Raw genomic sequence first — 13,720 nt, 5'->3', positions numbered from 1 at the left:
GCGAATATAAAAAAAAAAAAAATTATAAAAAATTCTCATTATAAATTATAATATACAAAAGCAAGCTTTAACAAAAATATGGATCAGATTTAACAAAAAACAAGATGGACGTAGATATCTTTTGCATAAAAATATTATAAGTTGGCCATGTGGTATATATTTTTTTAAAAAATCTATCTATGGTAATAACCATTGATTCTATGAACATTTCTACAAAATTTACGAGTTGCATTGAACAAAAAAAATACATCTATTTTTTATAACACTTTATTATAAATAAAACTATAGTAAAAACAAAATACTAAATTTATATCCTAAGGCAATATCAGTACCCTTTGTGCCCTCTAAATCTTCTTCTGTTGTCAAGCTGTAAAAATAAAAAAACTGTGAAAATATATTATTTTTTAAGTTTTTATTATTTATTATTGAACATAAATTATATACTGAGTATTTTTTATCACATTAATAAAACTTGCTCACAATAAATTATATGCAATAATGTACGTTTCAAAGTGCTGAATGACTTTATTCTTATATAAAATGCTTCATTAGTAAATGATTAATAAAAGCCAATATTACTAAAATATATAAACCTCCAGATGCAAATATCAAAAACCTATTATTTGTAATTTTATTTCAGAAAGTAACTTACCAATGAACGTTTACATTCAAAAAAACTTTGCCGTAATTGAATACATTCTGTAGGTACTATGCCATCTTTTAGACATTCTCTAGGAGTTTTCTTTTGCTGAAAATATTAAGGCATTTAGGGCACTGGTATTATGACTTAGCGGATATTACGAATCTGCAACTATCCTGAGCTGCTTTCAATATCTGCAGCCACTGACTCTACTCTCATAGGAGTGACATTCAATTCACAGTCCAATGGGAGGACAATTCGACGCACTCTAGGAGAGATAAAGCACTGGACTTTTGGCCTTACATGTTTATCATCATATAGGCATCTGCATCTTTGACAGATGATTTAAGCAGCATCGCGAAGGCACTTGCGTTCGTGACTGAAGAGACCAATGCGAGAGAGGATCCTTCGGCCGCTGATTTTGAAGCTCGCTCATGACGCCTAGTGCGTTTATTGTCGTTAAAATCGTTGTTACATATTTATAAAGACTCGGTAATGTAACTCTGCCAACTTCCTAACTTTGAGCTTTTATGGCAATTTTTTAAACAGAAATAATCAATTACAATTATTTCCCGGGATCCAGGTATTCAAAGCCCAGGTTCTGTCACCGTAGAAGTTAACCACTAGACGAACGAGATGGTTTAAATAATAACGTATAATTGAAAAATATATAAATTCTAACCTTTTTACAACAATCACTACTCAAAAGACACATCTTTAGGTCAGCTCGTATCCCAGCACATGGTGATCGATCAGCTAATCCGACTTCTTCTGGACCAAATGCAATCATATTCTAGTTGTACAATACTTATTTAAATAAATTATTTACTTCTTATATCAATTTTAATTTATGCATTGACAGTGACAATTTATATACAGTTATATTGACATTGACAATTCTCGTACGATATTACCATTAAAAATTTTCAAGTATAAACGTAAAAAATTGTTACCAATTAATAGTCATATATTTCATAAGATTTATTAATATTTTATAATTTGGATAAGGATACGATATTATAATACTCGAGAAACCAATGTTTAAGGTTATTGTCAATGGACATCGAATACACTCTGTGACTAGTGACAAGCTACCAATTATCAGCTACGACCTGATAAGTGATAACAATTGACATTTAACAGCTGATACCTATTGTTGCTGCTGATACATAATTAGTAATAGAACTGTATTTTACGGTAATAAATAAAATGAATAAATTATTTTATATCTTTACTAGAAAATTAACACATATTTGTAATTTAAAACCATATAAAGACACAAAGTGGCTAATGCCAAATGGAAATCCAATTGGAGTCTATATTTACAATTGTGTTGCTGAAGAAAAAGTTCCTATTATATTAAATGATCCAACTATAGCTACTTGGTATTCGTGTGGTCCAACAGTGTACGATTCGGCACATATCGGACATGCTAGTTGCTATGTAAAGCTAGATATTATTCAAAGAATATTAAAATATTTTTTTAATATTAACCTCGTTACCGCTATGGGAGTTACCGATATTGACGATAAAATAATCAAAAAAGGTCATGAGACTAAAACCGATTACAGAACCGTCGCTAAAATGTATGAGCATGAGTTTTGGATGGATATGTCAAGTTTAAATGTGGAAAAACCTATGATTGTGACAAGGGTATCAGATCATATTGTAACGATAAGTCAATTTATTAAAAGCCTCATTGATTCTGGAATGGCTTATGTAGCCAAAGATGGCTCAGTTTATTTTGATACCTCAAAATTCCCTGCATATGGAAAATTACAAATAATGCAAGACATTGGTGAAGCTAGTGATGATGCTAAAAAAAATAAAATGGACTTTGCTCTTTGGAAGGGATATAAGCCAGGTGAACCATCTTGGCAAACAGAATGGGGTGAAGGAAGGCCAGGATGGCATATAGAATGTTCCGCTATGGTCAGTAAAATATTTGGTTCCCAAGTTGATTTTCATGCTGGTGGTATTGACTTACAATTTCCACACCATGAAAATGAAGAAGCTCAATCTTGTGCCTATCACAATTCAAAGCAATGGGCAAATTATTGGGTTCATGTTGGACACTTAAATCTTAAAGAAACTAAAATGTCGAAATCTCTAAAAAATACATTGTCTATACCTAGTATATTAGAAAAATATAGTGCAGACACATTTAGAATGGCATGTTTAATATCGAATTATAGGTATTCTATGGAGTACAGTGATGAACTGATGTTAACTGCAGAGGATATCCTAAAAAAGTTGAAATTCTTCTTAAAAGATGTAGAAGTATATGCAAACCAAGAAAATCCAGAAGTTGGAGATTATAATAATCAGCTATTGAATGATTTGCAAAAAGTTAAAGAAAGTAACTTAGAATCTTTAAGAACAGATTTTGACACAGCTTCTTGTATTAATTTGATTCTAAACTTAGTTAATAATACAAATAAAATAATCAAAACTAGTACAACTAATTATTACCCAGTCCCTGTTTTACTAATTGCAGAATATATAACGCAAGTTCTAACTAAGTTTGGGTTGAAGTTGTCTGAATCATCAAGAGATAATGTTACAAACACTTTTATAGATACTTTAGTTGAATTTAGACATACAGTGAGGTCGAATGCTCTGGAAAGAAAAGATAAGGAACTATTAAATGCTTGTGATATAGTAAGAGATAAAATGAAATCAATGAAAATTCAAATCAATGACAGCAAAAATCCCTCATGGGTTACCATAAAATGAAATTATTATAATTATAATAGTTATTAATATTTCTTAAAAGCAGTGTGTATTAATTTGTAAATAAATGGTTGAAGATTTATTTACTTTTTATTATAACATATCTGAAACCTCATTTTTTTCTCAACATTAAAATAGTATTTAGCTCAATTAACCCCTCCAGGAATCTATGTACACACCATACCTTCAACAAGGTAATTATGTAACGGTACTTTTGGAGTCTGTAATGTCATACTTAAGCATAAGGAAATAAAACTTCTAATACTTGCTAAGTCATATATTTTGTTCTGTTTTATAGTAAAAAGGAATATTTTATATCTCCAACACACATTTTGTAATACATATGAGTATAATTTTGATTAAAATGTCTATTAAACCAGCCTTACAAATATTTTACAGACACTTATAATAAAATGAGCCTTTTTACAAATACCTTAATGTTTACACAATGCACATTATAACAGATTAAAATTAGTTGGCTTACTTTATAGTTTTTCAAATTACATTTATAAGATCATATAACTCCGAGAAAAATCAAGTTAGCGGTTTATTTAAAAGTAAACATCATAAAATAAAATTAATGACGAATATATACAGAACAAAAGATTCCATTTGCTAATGGATGGTAGATTTTTCTAAGAGTCGTTATTCAAACACACTATAAAATACGTTTCGTAAGTTTAGAAGTCGCGCATACATATGTGAGGTATAGGAACGACTAATGGCTCGTTATTCGTAGCTCGAAGTCAATAACTGATGTAAAATAACGATTCGTTTAGTGCAAAAATCCGGTATGTGTAAATGCTGCCTTCAAATGATTGACCATCACTTATGTAGGTGGTACCGGGTGCAACACAACAATACTATGTATTGCTGTTTGGCAGTTGCGGTTGGAAGGGTTAGATAGAGAGCCAGTGTAACTCCAGACACAAGTCACTTACATCTTTGTTGCCAAGGTTGGTTGTGCATTGGCGATGCAAGGAATATTCCTTTCAGCACTAATGTCCATGATTTTTACCAATTACTATAAGATATCAGGCAGATGGCCATCTGCCTTTTACACAATAAAAAATATATTTTATTAAATTGTCTATCAATAACGCGTAACATTTTTACTAAGGACTGTCAACTATGCTGAGCTATAGGGACACAAGTCACCATAGTAAACGAGTAATGAGATTCTATCATGTTTTTTAAGGTAGACAGCGATTTCATCAGTTGCTACCAACCTCAGAGCGGGAAGGTTATATACGTGAACTAATTAAGACAGAATATTACAACCCGTCCTGTTATTACTATGGGTTATATGCTCATTGAATATTTAATATCCTTTTTTTTTAAACCAAAGACTAATATTTGACTAGACTTAAATATTTAAATATATTTTTTTATGTACTATGGAATACATATATGAGTAAATTAAACATGAGATGTTGTATCTTTCTTACCGCATATAAATAGTTTCATTTATTATCTGTATAATATGGTTAACGGGACAAACAGATTACAAATGTGTGCAGAGATACTCTACGTTTATTTTATCGTTAATTAACTTGTAACGTTGCATTCTTGTCCTGTATCATGTTTTCCGCCTTATAAACTTTCCATGCGACGAGATAATCTCGAACCATCTTGAATAGTGTATAATAATTTATAAATAGTAATATAACAATGGCTAAAAAATTATGCCACGCGAAAGAACTAAATAGGAGACATAGTTGCATGGCTACTAATGAGAGCTGCAGGCACAGTAGTAAGCACAACAGCTTTGATGGATTGCTGAACACAGACTGGAAAAGAAAAATATATTAATCAACTTTAATATTATAAATACGTAAATTTTGAATGTTTTTTTTTTTTTTTTGGTGAGATACATGTGAGATAGTTTTTTTTTTTATAATATTGCGTAAAAGTGTTAATTTAATAAAATTTGGAGGTACTTATATCAGTTACAGTACTTATATCAGTTTACTGGTGGTAGGGCTTTGTGCAAGCTCGTCTGGGTAGGTATCACCCACTCATCAGATATTCTACCGCAAAACAGCAATACTTGATATTGTTGTGTTCCGGTTTGAAGGGTGAGTGAGCCAGTGTAATTACAGGCACAAGGGACATAAAATCTTAGTTCCCAAGGTTGGTGGCGCATTAAGCGATGGTTGACATTTCTTAGAATGCCAATGTCTAAGGGTGTTCGGTGACCACTTACCATCAGGTGGCCCATATGCTCGTCCACCTTCCTATTCTATAAAAAAAAAAAATACTAATAAAAATACTGCCGATATAGTGAAATAAAATAAATTAAAAATAATACCGTATTAAATAATTTGCGACGTTCGTTAAAACTAACAACTGAAAAATATTAATTTTAATATACAAAAATTCAAAAGGCAATTCATTAAAATAATATATATTTTTGAAATAACAATAATTTAAAATACTGTTATTTTTAAGGTAAAAGTTTGCAGTCGGGTTAGTAATTTATAGTAAGTAGTATAGATAAGATTGACTCACATAGAAGCGGATGTGGTGCACGTCGGTGGGGTCGGCGGCCACGGCGGGCGCGGCGGCGCAGTACACGGCCTGCGACACGCGCACGCGCGCGCCGCGCCCCCACACGCGCGCGCCCGACCACGCCGGCACGTCGCTCACGTCGCCCGACACTGCGCGCAAGGTATTACGATCACTAAGTGAGCCAGCGGCGCAAGCTCGTATCTCTCACCATCATGAACTTTTTTCAACCATTTTTATAAAAAATACCATAATACAATAGCCGTTAAAAAATAAGTACTCAGTTACTCAAATGGTTATAGTGTCACCATAATATGGTTGGGTTAAAAAGCGCATATCTAATGTAACCTAGTGTATACATATGTAACCTATTCCAATCGAAGGAATAAAGATAAATAAACCTTCAGTAGATTACATAGTATTTACATATTCCATGAGGTTTACTTATAGCTTAGCTGTATTATGCACTACAGACAGTTCTTGTTTAATTTACCCTCATTTATAATACAACACTATTCCGCTTGTCTAGTTACAATTGGCGGACTTTCACAACGGCATTTTATCGCGATTCCATAGTGACGTCGATGCCATGGAGGGGAATGAAAACTGATACGATAGATCAATCCTCACCGATGAGCGGCTGCCAGCGGCCGAGGTGGCGCGCGGCGCGGTGCGGCGCGTCCGTGAGCGCGGCGGGCAGCAGGTGCGCCGCGTAGCGCCCGCACAGCGCGCCCCACACCAGCCCCACCTGCTGCGCCGCGCCCGCGCTGTCGTACTGCAGGTACGACTGCCGGGGGGGGGGGGCGACATTAGTACGTCATCATGATATACATGTACGAGCAACAGGGAACTAACTATAATACACATTTTATGTACAAGAGTTTTATTATCTGTTAGATTTTTATTATCAAATTGTCTGACATATTGTCTATCAAATTGTCTTACATTAGACTTAGGAATCTAGGCATTTAACATTTTCAAGCAACATTGTATTAATTTTAATCTATAATTAGTATAAACCATGTAATATTTCAAAATTAAATTCTTCATCTTCAAAATATATACATTAATAAATATAGAAATATATCAATAATATAATCATAAATTACCTGAGCAAAACAACATGGAACAAAACTTGTATAATATGCTCCAAGTATTGAATTGAATAGTATTTTCTTGACCCTCATATTAAAGTCCTGCCTCAGAACTTCCACTTCTGACCGTATTTGTTCTGGTTCATGAGAACAACTGTGCATAAGAGGAGTCTCCGTGTTGTGTAGCTCAAGGAAAGGAGTGGAGTTTATCCCAAAGCATATAAAATATATCACTGCCCTGAAATTTTGTAATTTTAAGTTAAATATTAGTAACAAATATATAATAGGATTAAAAATAATTACAAAATTTTTGATACTTACGGATAACAGAGATAAAAAATCTTTACAAGTGGATATTTGAGCATTATAAAGTAAGTACACCAAGACAGTGCACCTAAAACCACACCCAGAATGAACATTCTGAAAGAAAATATTTAGCGCATTTAGAACAAACTTGGATAATATTTTTTTCATTAACTAATACTTCGAACTTATAAGCGAGCCACTAGAGACTAGACTAACGAGACATTGAAAGGTGACTTTAATTTTATAGTATTTATTTGAAAGGAAGGGGAACAAAAATATAATTTTACAGGTTCTGATTCATGGATATACACAAAAAAGAAAATCAATACAATGTACTGGACATATCATAATCTGGACATATCAAATGTTATAAGTTATATATATGTATATGTATATATACATATTATTCAAATAAATAACTTCATAACGACTATATATTGTTTTTGTTATACTTTCGAATATAAATTATTTTTACTAAATTTCAGTGTGAGTTACATTTTTTTTTATGTAATAGTAAGGCGAACGGGCATATGGCCCACCTGATGGTAAGTGGTCACCAAAGCCCATAGACATTGGCATTGTAAGAAATGTTAACCATCGCTTACATCACCAATGCGTGGTGCAACCTTGGGAACTAAGATGTTATGTCTCTTGTGCCTATAATTACACTGGCTCACTCACTCTTCAAACCGGAACACAACAATACCAAGTACTGCTGTTTTGCAGTAGAATATCTGATGAGAGGATGGTAACTAACTAGACGAGCTTGCACAAAGCTCTACCACCAGTGGAACAAACATTCGAGATTAAAAATATCTTCAACTTACCTAGCTGCAATTGTAGCATGTGGCAACAGCTTAGGTGCTAATATACATTTAAGTAGCGCAAGGCTCACACTTAATAGTAGTCTTCGGCTTATAATTGTCACTATAAATGCAACCAGATGTGGGTCAATAAGATAGAAATTCTGAAAAATGTATTTTTAAATTGAGTAAAACTTAGCTTAGCTTAAATATTAATATACACAGATAAGCATACTATTGTGTAACTAAAAAAACTATTTGTAACTAATAACCAAAGGTTTTGTATAATTGTAAAATTATATATATATATATATATATATATATGCAAATTGAGATTTAAAAAATTCTTGTGCTTCAAATTACAGCTGAGTTTATTCTATGTGATATTACCAATGGCAGTAATTAACTTTTTTTACAAGCTTAATACGAAAACAAAATAACTAAATTTGCCTCCTGTGTAGAATAAAAATGGTATCATAGGAATAATTTAAAAGAAATCACTTTGTTAGAGTTGCTTTAATTATCATACAATTTACTAGCTAATCATCCCAGCTTCGCTTGGGTAATAAGAAGAAAAATATGTTTTAGATAGGAATTGCAGTGAGTATCTGTGTTGAATAAGCAGTAACTGTGATAAATTTCAAGTCCACCAGGCAGATAGTTTAATAAGAGATCTCACAATAAGTAGTATTTCACTTATATATATATAAATATAAAGATTTGTTTTAAATTTTCAATGTTTTCTTAATAATATCAGAAACAATAATAAGGTATTGAACACGAGAACAATAAAAGCATTTTTCAAAAAATTTATAATCTCACCATAGCTTGTGTTGTATATGAATGTGGTAACCACCACATAGTCCTATATAGGTTCAAGAATTGTAAGCACATAGCTACAAGTGTAAACACAAAGTTCATAATTTCAAAGAGTAGCTCTCCATCTTGTGGAATATATGGAAATGGTATGTGTTTTGGTGGCAAAGGACTCTCTATAAATTTGACATCGGTTCCAGAGGCTTTTGCTGGTGATAGCCTTGATCTGGCGCGTTTTCCATTGCTTACATCATCTTCTATGAGAGGTGTTGCAGGTCCCTACAAAGAAGAATTAGTATTTGACATTGATGATTATCTAATCATTATAATTTACTAGAGAATATATCTAATTATTATAATTTACTAGAGAAATATACCAAAAATTACGTGTTTGTTTTTAATAATAATCCATACCTTCTTAGGGCCACCTGAAGATTTCTTTGAACTGGGAGCTACCATTTTACAGGGTAACGTGGGTAAGGTTCGTTTTGCAAGCGGGTCTTTAATAATTTTTCGCCGTCTTGAGACGGCAGTAGACGAAGTAGTGCTAACTTGAGAGTAAGCCCACCGCCGGGCCAAAAGTATGGTCAAGCACCCAAGAGCCGCTGGTAGGAAGAATACGACGAAAGGTCCACTTTCATTTTCGGTACAACTCATCACTTACATGATAAAATATCCCAATATAAATATTTCGCATCAACACACTCGCTGTTACACATCCGACAGAACGTGAATTTGACAAATTGACAACTAAATGAAATAACTATCTAAACAAAGTATGAAAGTAACAATATCGGAATTGAAAGAATTGGAAATCAATGTCAGATGTCAATTGTCCAGTAAGACGCTTGTCAAGTTGTCAGACGAAAGAGCAACTACCTACGGTTTTTTAACAATCTACATACTATAGGTACTAAATTAGACTTGGAACCGATTATTCTAAAGCATATAAAATCACTGATGAGTTGTTTGATAAAGTGAAATACTAATTGTTAATGAACTTCAGTGTAAAGTAGACAGTAGTAGTACGTAGACGGAGAAACTAACTTGTTTCTCTGTCTACGGGTACATACAAAACGATAAAGCAACTGCTATTCTTATAATAATTTACTTGCATTTTAAACTTAGCAGTAAATATTTAATATTATGATACTAATTTTAAGAATGAAAAGCCCAAAAGGAGTCCCTGATAGCAACTTATTATATATGAATGTATGTGCTGCACAAAGTATTATCTGTTTTCAACTTCAGAAGCTGCGACATCTATATTGGTAGCTTTCCATAACATGTTCAAATTGACAAAGTCTTGAACAATAAAAATTATTTTTGTCTTATTTCAAACTTTCTACAAATAATAAATATCTCCTTCCGGACATATGTATTTATTTTGCCTATTCATTACTATTAAGGAAATAGATTCTCTCTTCATTTCATGTATGGCCCATAAAATTTCAAATTTCATATCATAGTTCTGAAATAATGAACGACAGAAATTTACAAAGCGCAACTGTAACTTTATTTACAGAATAACAATTATGCTCTGTGGAAAAAACACAAAAAGTTGTAAATGTCAAAAACGTTACAGAACTAATATACACCCTTGTAAAGTCTATATTTGTATGACAAGTAACTTTAACGTTATATTGAAATGATTCTGATAGCTCAGTCTTCGATGTATCCAAATGTATTTGTTTCTCACTCTTCGCAATAAATTGATTTTATGATTTCTGTGCCGGCCGGTTTTACTTTTCTGAAAAATATATTTGATGAAATGTAAAAATAATTATTGTAAAATGGTTGTTAAATACTAAACAAAATGTCATTTACTATTCTTTGCTCATTTGTGTTAACATTTTATGTGGTTATATGGTTTTTTGACTCTTTTTTCAAGGTAAGATGTTTTGAATGGGGGATGTGATGTTTACATTTCAATAATTCAAAATGTATATAATCTTTTACATTTTTTATTCTTCAGAGTTGTATGCACTATCCTTACTACGCTTTTCTGGATGGAACTGGGTTAAAAATTGGAATATTAAACTTTACATGGACAACCACTGCATTCAACAGATTTATCTACAGATGGAGTAAAAATCTTGCTCGAATACTACGAAAATGGTTTAACTGTGGATATATTTTTACGATCGGCTTATTTCTACCGTTTGCCCTCTGGACACTTCTATCAATTATTTTTGAGCATTTTAATGATACAATACAAATAGATAATGTTCTTGAAGTAAAAGCTATGTTACCTGGTGTTAATATACCTGCTTCAGACTTTTGGGTTTACTTTGTTGCAATTGGATGCAGTTCTATATTTCATGAACTCGGTCATGCAGCTGCTGCTTCACAGGAAGATGTTCAGCTTGTTGCGGTTGGGGTGTATGTGTTTGCAATAATACCTCTTGCCTTTGTCCAGTTAAACACTGAACATCTAAATAGCCTTGGTATAACAAAAAGGCTGAAAATATACTGTGCTGGAGTCTGGCACAATGTTACACTTGCATTTTTAGCGCTGTTATTATTTTTCTCAGCCCCAATTCTATTTAGTATTGCATACCAGACTGATATTGGAGTAAGAGTTACAGAACTCACAGATGATTCTCCATTAAAAGATGCCAGAGGACTTCAAGTGGGAGATGTTATCACATCCATTAATGATTGTCATGTTAAGAATTCAAAAGATTGGTCATACTGCTTACATGTAGCTCATGATCGGTTTGGCATATGTACAAGTGCTGAATATATAGCACAGAATGATGAAATAATGATGGAGACTATCAAAGAAAATGATGTTGTTGAATGCTGTCGTAAAAATGATTTGTATAGTTTTTGCTTTGAATATATGGAACCAAAAGCAGTTGTTGACTCAGTGTTACCAGGGCAATATTCTTGTTTAAAGCCCAGAGATATGGTTAGGAATAAATTAATCAAATGTACCGAGACAAATGGTTATACCTGCCCTAGAAATATGCACTGCTTAAAACCATCACTGAATAATCAAACATACCTCATAATTATAGAAAGACAAGATGATAATGCAGTTCTTTATTTAGGATTGCCTTATGATATACATAAAACAGTATTTGTTGATCAATATTTTCCGAGATGTGCCATTATTTCATTTTTCTCACCATCTCAGTTTGAAAAGCTTTTGCGATATATTTTTATATTTTCTATGGGTATAGGATTTTTGAATGTTCTGCCTTGTTATGGTACTGATGGACATCACATTGCAAGAAGTATCATTCAGTTGTTAGCGAAATACTTAAATAAAAATGGCGATTTCATAACATTCTTTACTATATTGACTATATTTGTAGGTACGGGCCTAACTGTGCCAATATTATTGTATTTATTTTATAAAGCAATATTTGTGGATAATTATTAAACATATAATTCTCAAATAATGTTATTAGTAAACTAAAAGTTTTAATAGCATCCATGTTATAGTACTTAGGTGTCCAGAATTTAGTCAAAATGGTATGTAATCATTATTCATAGAATTTGTATAAAATGAAATACAAAATACATGATCATGATCAATATATGATCTAGTTTTAATAATGAAATGTTTTGTTATATTATATTTAAATTATGTTAATATTTATATGTAAAATAGAATCAATTGTAAAGACAATTATTAAATTGTAATCTGTCATTTTTAAAGTTACTATTGGTAATAGAAGCTAATTATATATGTATATTAGGAAAAAACAGGACTTGTAAATAAATAATAATTGGGTAGTTTTAAGTTGTAGAATAATTTTTTACCATGACTTAAAAACAAATAAAACAAAATAAAAGTAATTGTTGAGAATAAATATCATTTTATTTTATTATTTTAAAGCTACTTTAATTTAAAACTAATTGTAATTTGTTTTCATTATACACTTTCCATGTTGAAACAAATAACTGTTAGCTATCACTAAGTGCTAATGATTTCTCTAAGTCTTTTAAAGATTTCCTTCCATAGAACAACATAGATTTAATAGTTGTCTCATCACTGTGGTATTTATTATTCTTAAAGTCTGATCTCGCCCATTCCTTCAATTCCAAACGAGTTCTTTCATCTGATACTTTTCTTATTGTTCTGAATATATCTCGATATAATTTCAATACCTCTTGTCGCAAAAGAAACTGTAATTAAAATAAAAAAACAATGATATCGAATTCTTTATAGGATTATATATACCTAAATATATTTACATATCACAGTATTAAAAGTCTAGCAAGCAATTATTTACATAGTAAGAACGATGGATTCAAATCAAAATAGTCATGTTATTTTTTTATATATGCGTTTTGTAAGCTGAAGCTGGTTCATGATACAGAAAGGTTTATTCAATTACATGAAGCACATCATACCTGCTTTAAATTTAGTGTGGCTTTTGGCAACTTAGACGCCATTTCTTTTCAAGGTTTTTTTGTAATTAGACAATTTCAAAGTAACATATTATAAATATGATTTAGGATTAAAATATAAACGTATTAAGGCAATGCTAAATTTATCTAAAAATACAGCTCCAGCTACATTTTCATCAGATTATTTTGTTTTGACGTGCAAAGGCTAACTTCAAAGTCATGTCAAATTCTCAGCTGTTTAATGCCATAGGTTATAATCACAATAGTATACTGTTAGTATTGACGGTCAATTATGGTGAATAGAAACTAAATTGAAAATTACTATTAATTTTATTTTTATTAGTTTGTTAAGTAACTTAAAACTTAATTAAGCACGGCTTAGTTTTTAGCTATATTTTACATAATGTCATGACAAACATTTTTAAAACGTTTTTATTAAAATTTGTTAAATATAA

The 13,720-nt window shown here is 31.6% G+C and overlaps 5 protein-coding genes across 5 annotated transcripts; 2 read left to right on the top strand and 3 right to left on the bottom strand.

Annotated features, from left to right (window-relative positions):
• Nucleotides 1-251: 251 nt before the first annotated feature.
• Nucleotides 252-1,507, bottom strand: LOC126772446 (cytochrome c oxidase assembly factor 5). The gene is made up of 3 exons (XM_050492822.1): nucleotides 1,323-1,507; nucleotides 653-748; nucleotides 252-367 (listed from the first exon to the last, which is right to left on the bottom strand). Exons 1-3 carry the CDS (start codon nucleotides 1,428-1,430, stop codon nucleotides 326-328), a joined length of 246 nt encoding a protein of 81 aa, XP_050348779.1. The 5' UTR covers nucleotides 1,431-1,507; the 3' UTR covers nucleotides 252-325.
• A 286-nt stretch (nucleotides 1,508-1,793) lies between these two features.
• Nucleotides 1,794-3,420, top strand: LOC126772349 (probable cysteine--tRNA ligase, mitochondrial). Its single transcript, XM_050492687.1, has one exon. The coding sequence runs from the start codon at nucleotides 1,850-1,852 to the stop codon at nucleotides 3,374-3,376; it is 1,527 nt and encodes a 508-aa protein (XP_050348644.1). The 5' UTR covers nucleotides 1,794-1,849; the 3' UTR covers nucleotides 3,377-3,420.
• Nucleotides 3,421-3,635: 215 nt separating this feature from the next.
• LOC126772348 (transmembrane protein 39A) lies at nucleotides 3,636-9,719 on the bottom strand. The gene is made up of 8 exons (XM_050492686.1): nucleotides 9,315-9,719; nucleotides 8,907-9,179; nucleotides 8,109-8,248; nucleotides 7,297-7,395; nucleotides 6,991-7,213; nucleotides 6,512-6,668; nucleotides 5,885-6,033; nucleotides 3,636-5,163 (listed from the first exon to the last, which is right to left on the bottom strand). The coding sequence occupies exons 1-8, from the start codon at nucleotides 9,555-9,557 to the stop codon at nucleotides 4,918-4,920; spliced, it is 1,530 nt and encodes a 509-aa protein (XP_050348643.1). The 5' UTR covers nucleotides 9,558-9,719; the 3' UTR covers nucleotides 3,636-4,917.
• An 813-nt stretch (nucleotides 9,720-10,532) lies between these two features.
• Nucleotides 10,533-12,517, top strand: LOC126772351 (membrane-bound transcription factor site-2 protease). Its single transcript, XM_050492689.1, has 2 exons — nucleotides 10,533-10,791; nucleotides 10,876-12,517. The coding sequence occupies exons 1-2, from the start codon at nucleotides 10,717-10,719 to the stop codon at nucleotides 12,289-12,291; spliced, it is 1,491 nt and encodes a 496-aa protein (XP_050348646.1). The 5' UTR covers nucleotides 10,533-10,716; the 3' UTR covers nucleotides 12,292-12,517.
• A 199-nt stretch (nucleotides 12,518-12,716) lies between these two features.
• Nucleotides 12,717-13,463, bottom strand: LOC126772445 (LYR motif-containing protein 2). The gene is made up of 2 exons (XM_050492820.1): nucleotides 13,269-13,463; nucleotides 12,717-13,040 (listed from the first exon to the last, which is right to left on the bottom strand). The coding sequence occupies exons 1-2, from the start codon at nucleotides 13,308-13,310 to the stop codon at nucleotides 12,819-12,821; spliced, it is 264 nt and encodes an 87-aa protein (XP_050348777.1). The 5' UTR covers nucleotides 13,311-13,463; the 3' UTR covers nucleotides 12,717-12,818.
• Between the last annotated feature and the right edge of the window lie 257 nt (nucleotides 13,464-13,720).

This window comes from Nymphalis io, chromosome 12 (genome assembly GCF_905147045.1).
Source record: "Nymphalis io chromosome 12, ilAglIoxx1.1, whole genome shotgun sequence".
Lineage (NCBI taxonomy): Eukaryota > Metazoa > Arthropoda > Insecta > Lepidoptera > Nymphalidae > Nymphalis > Nymphalis io.
This window is presented reverse-complemented; position numbering and strand designations above follow the sequence as displayed.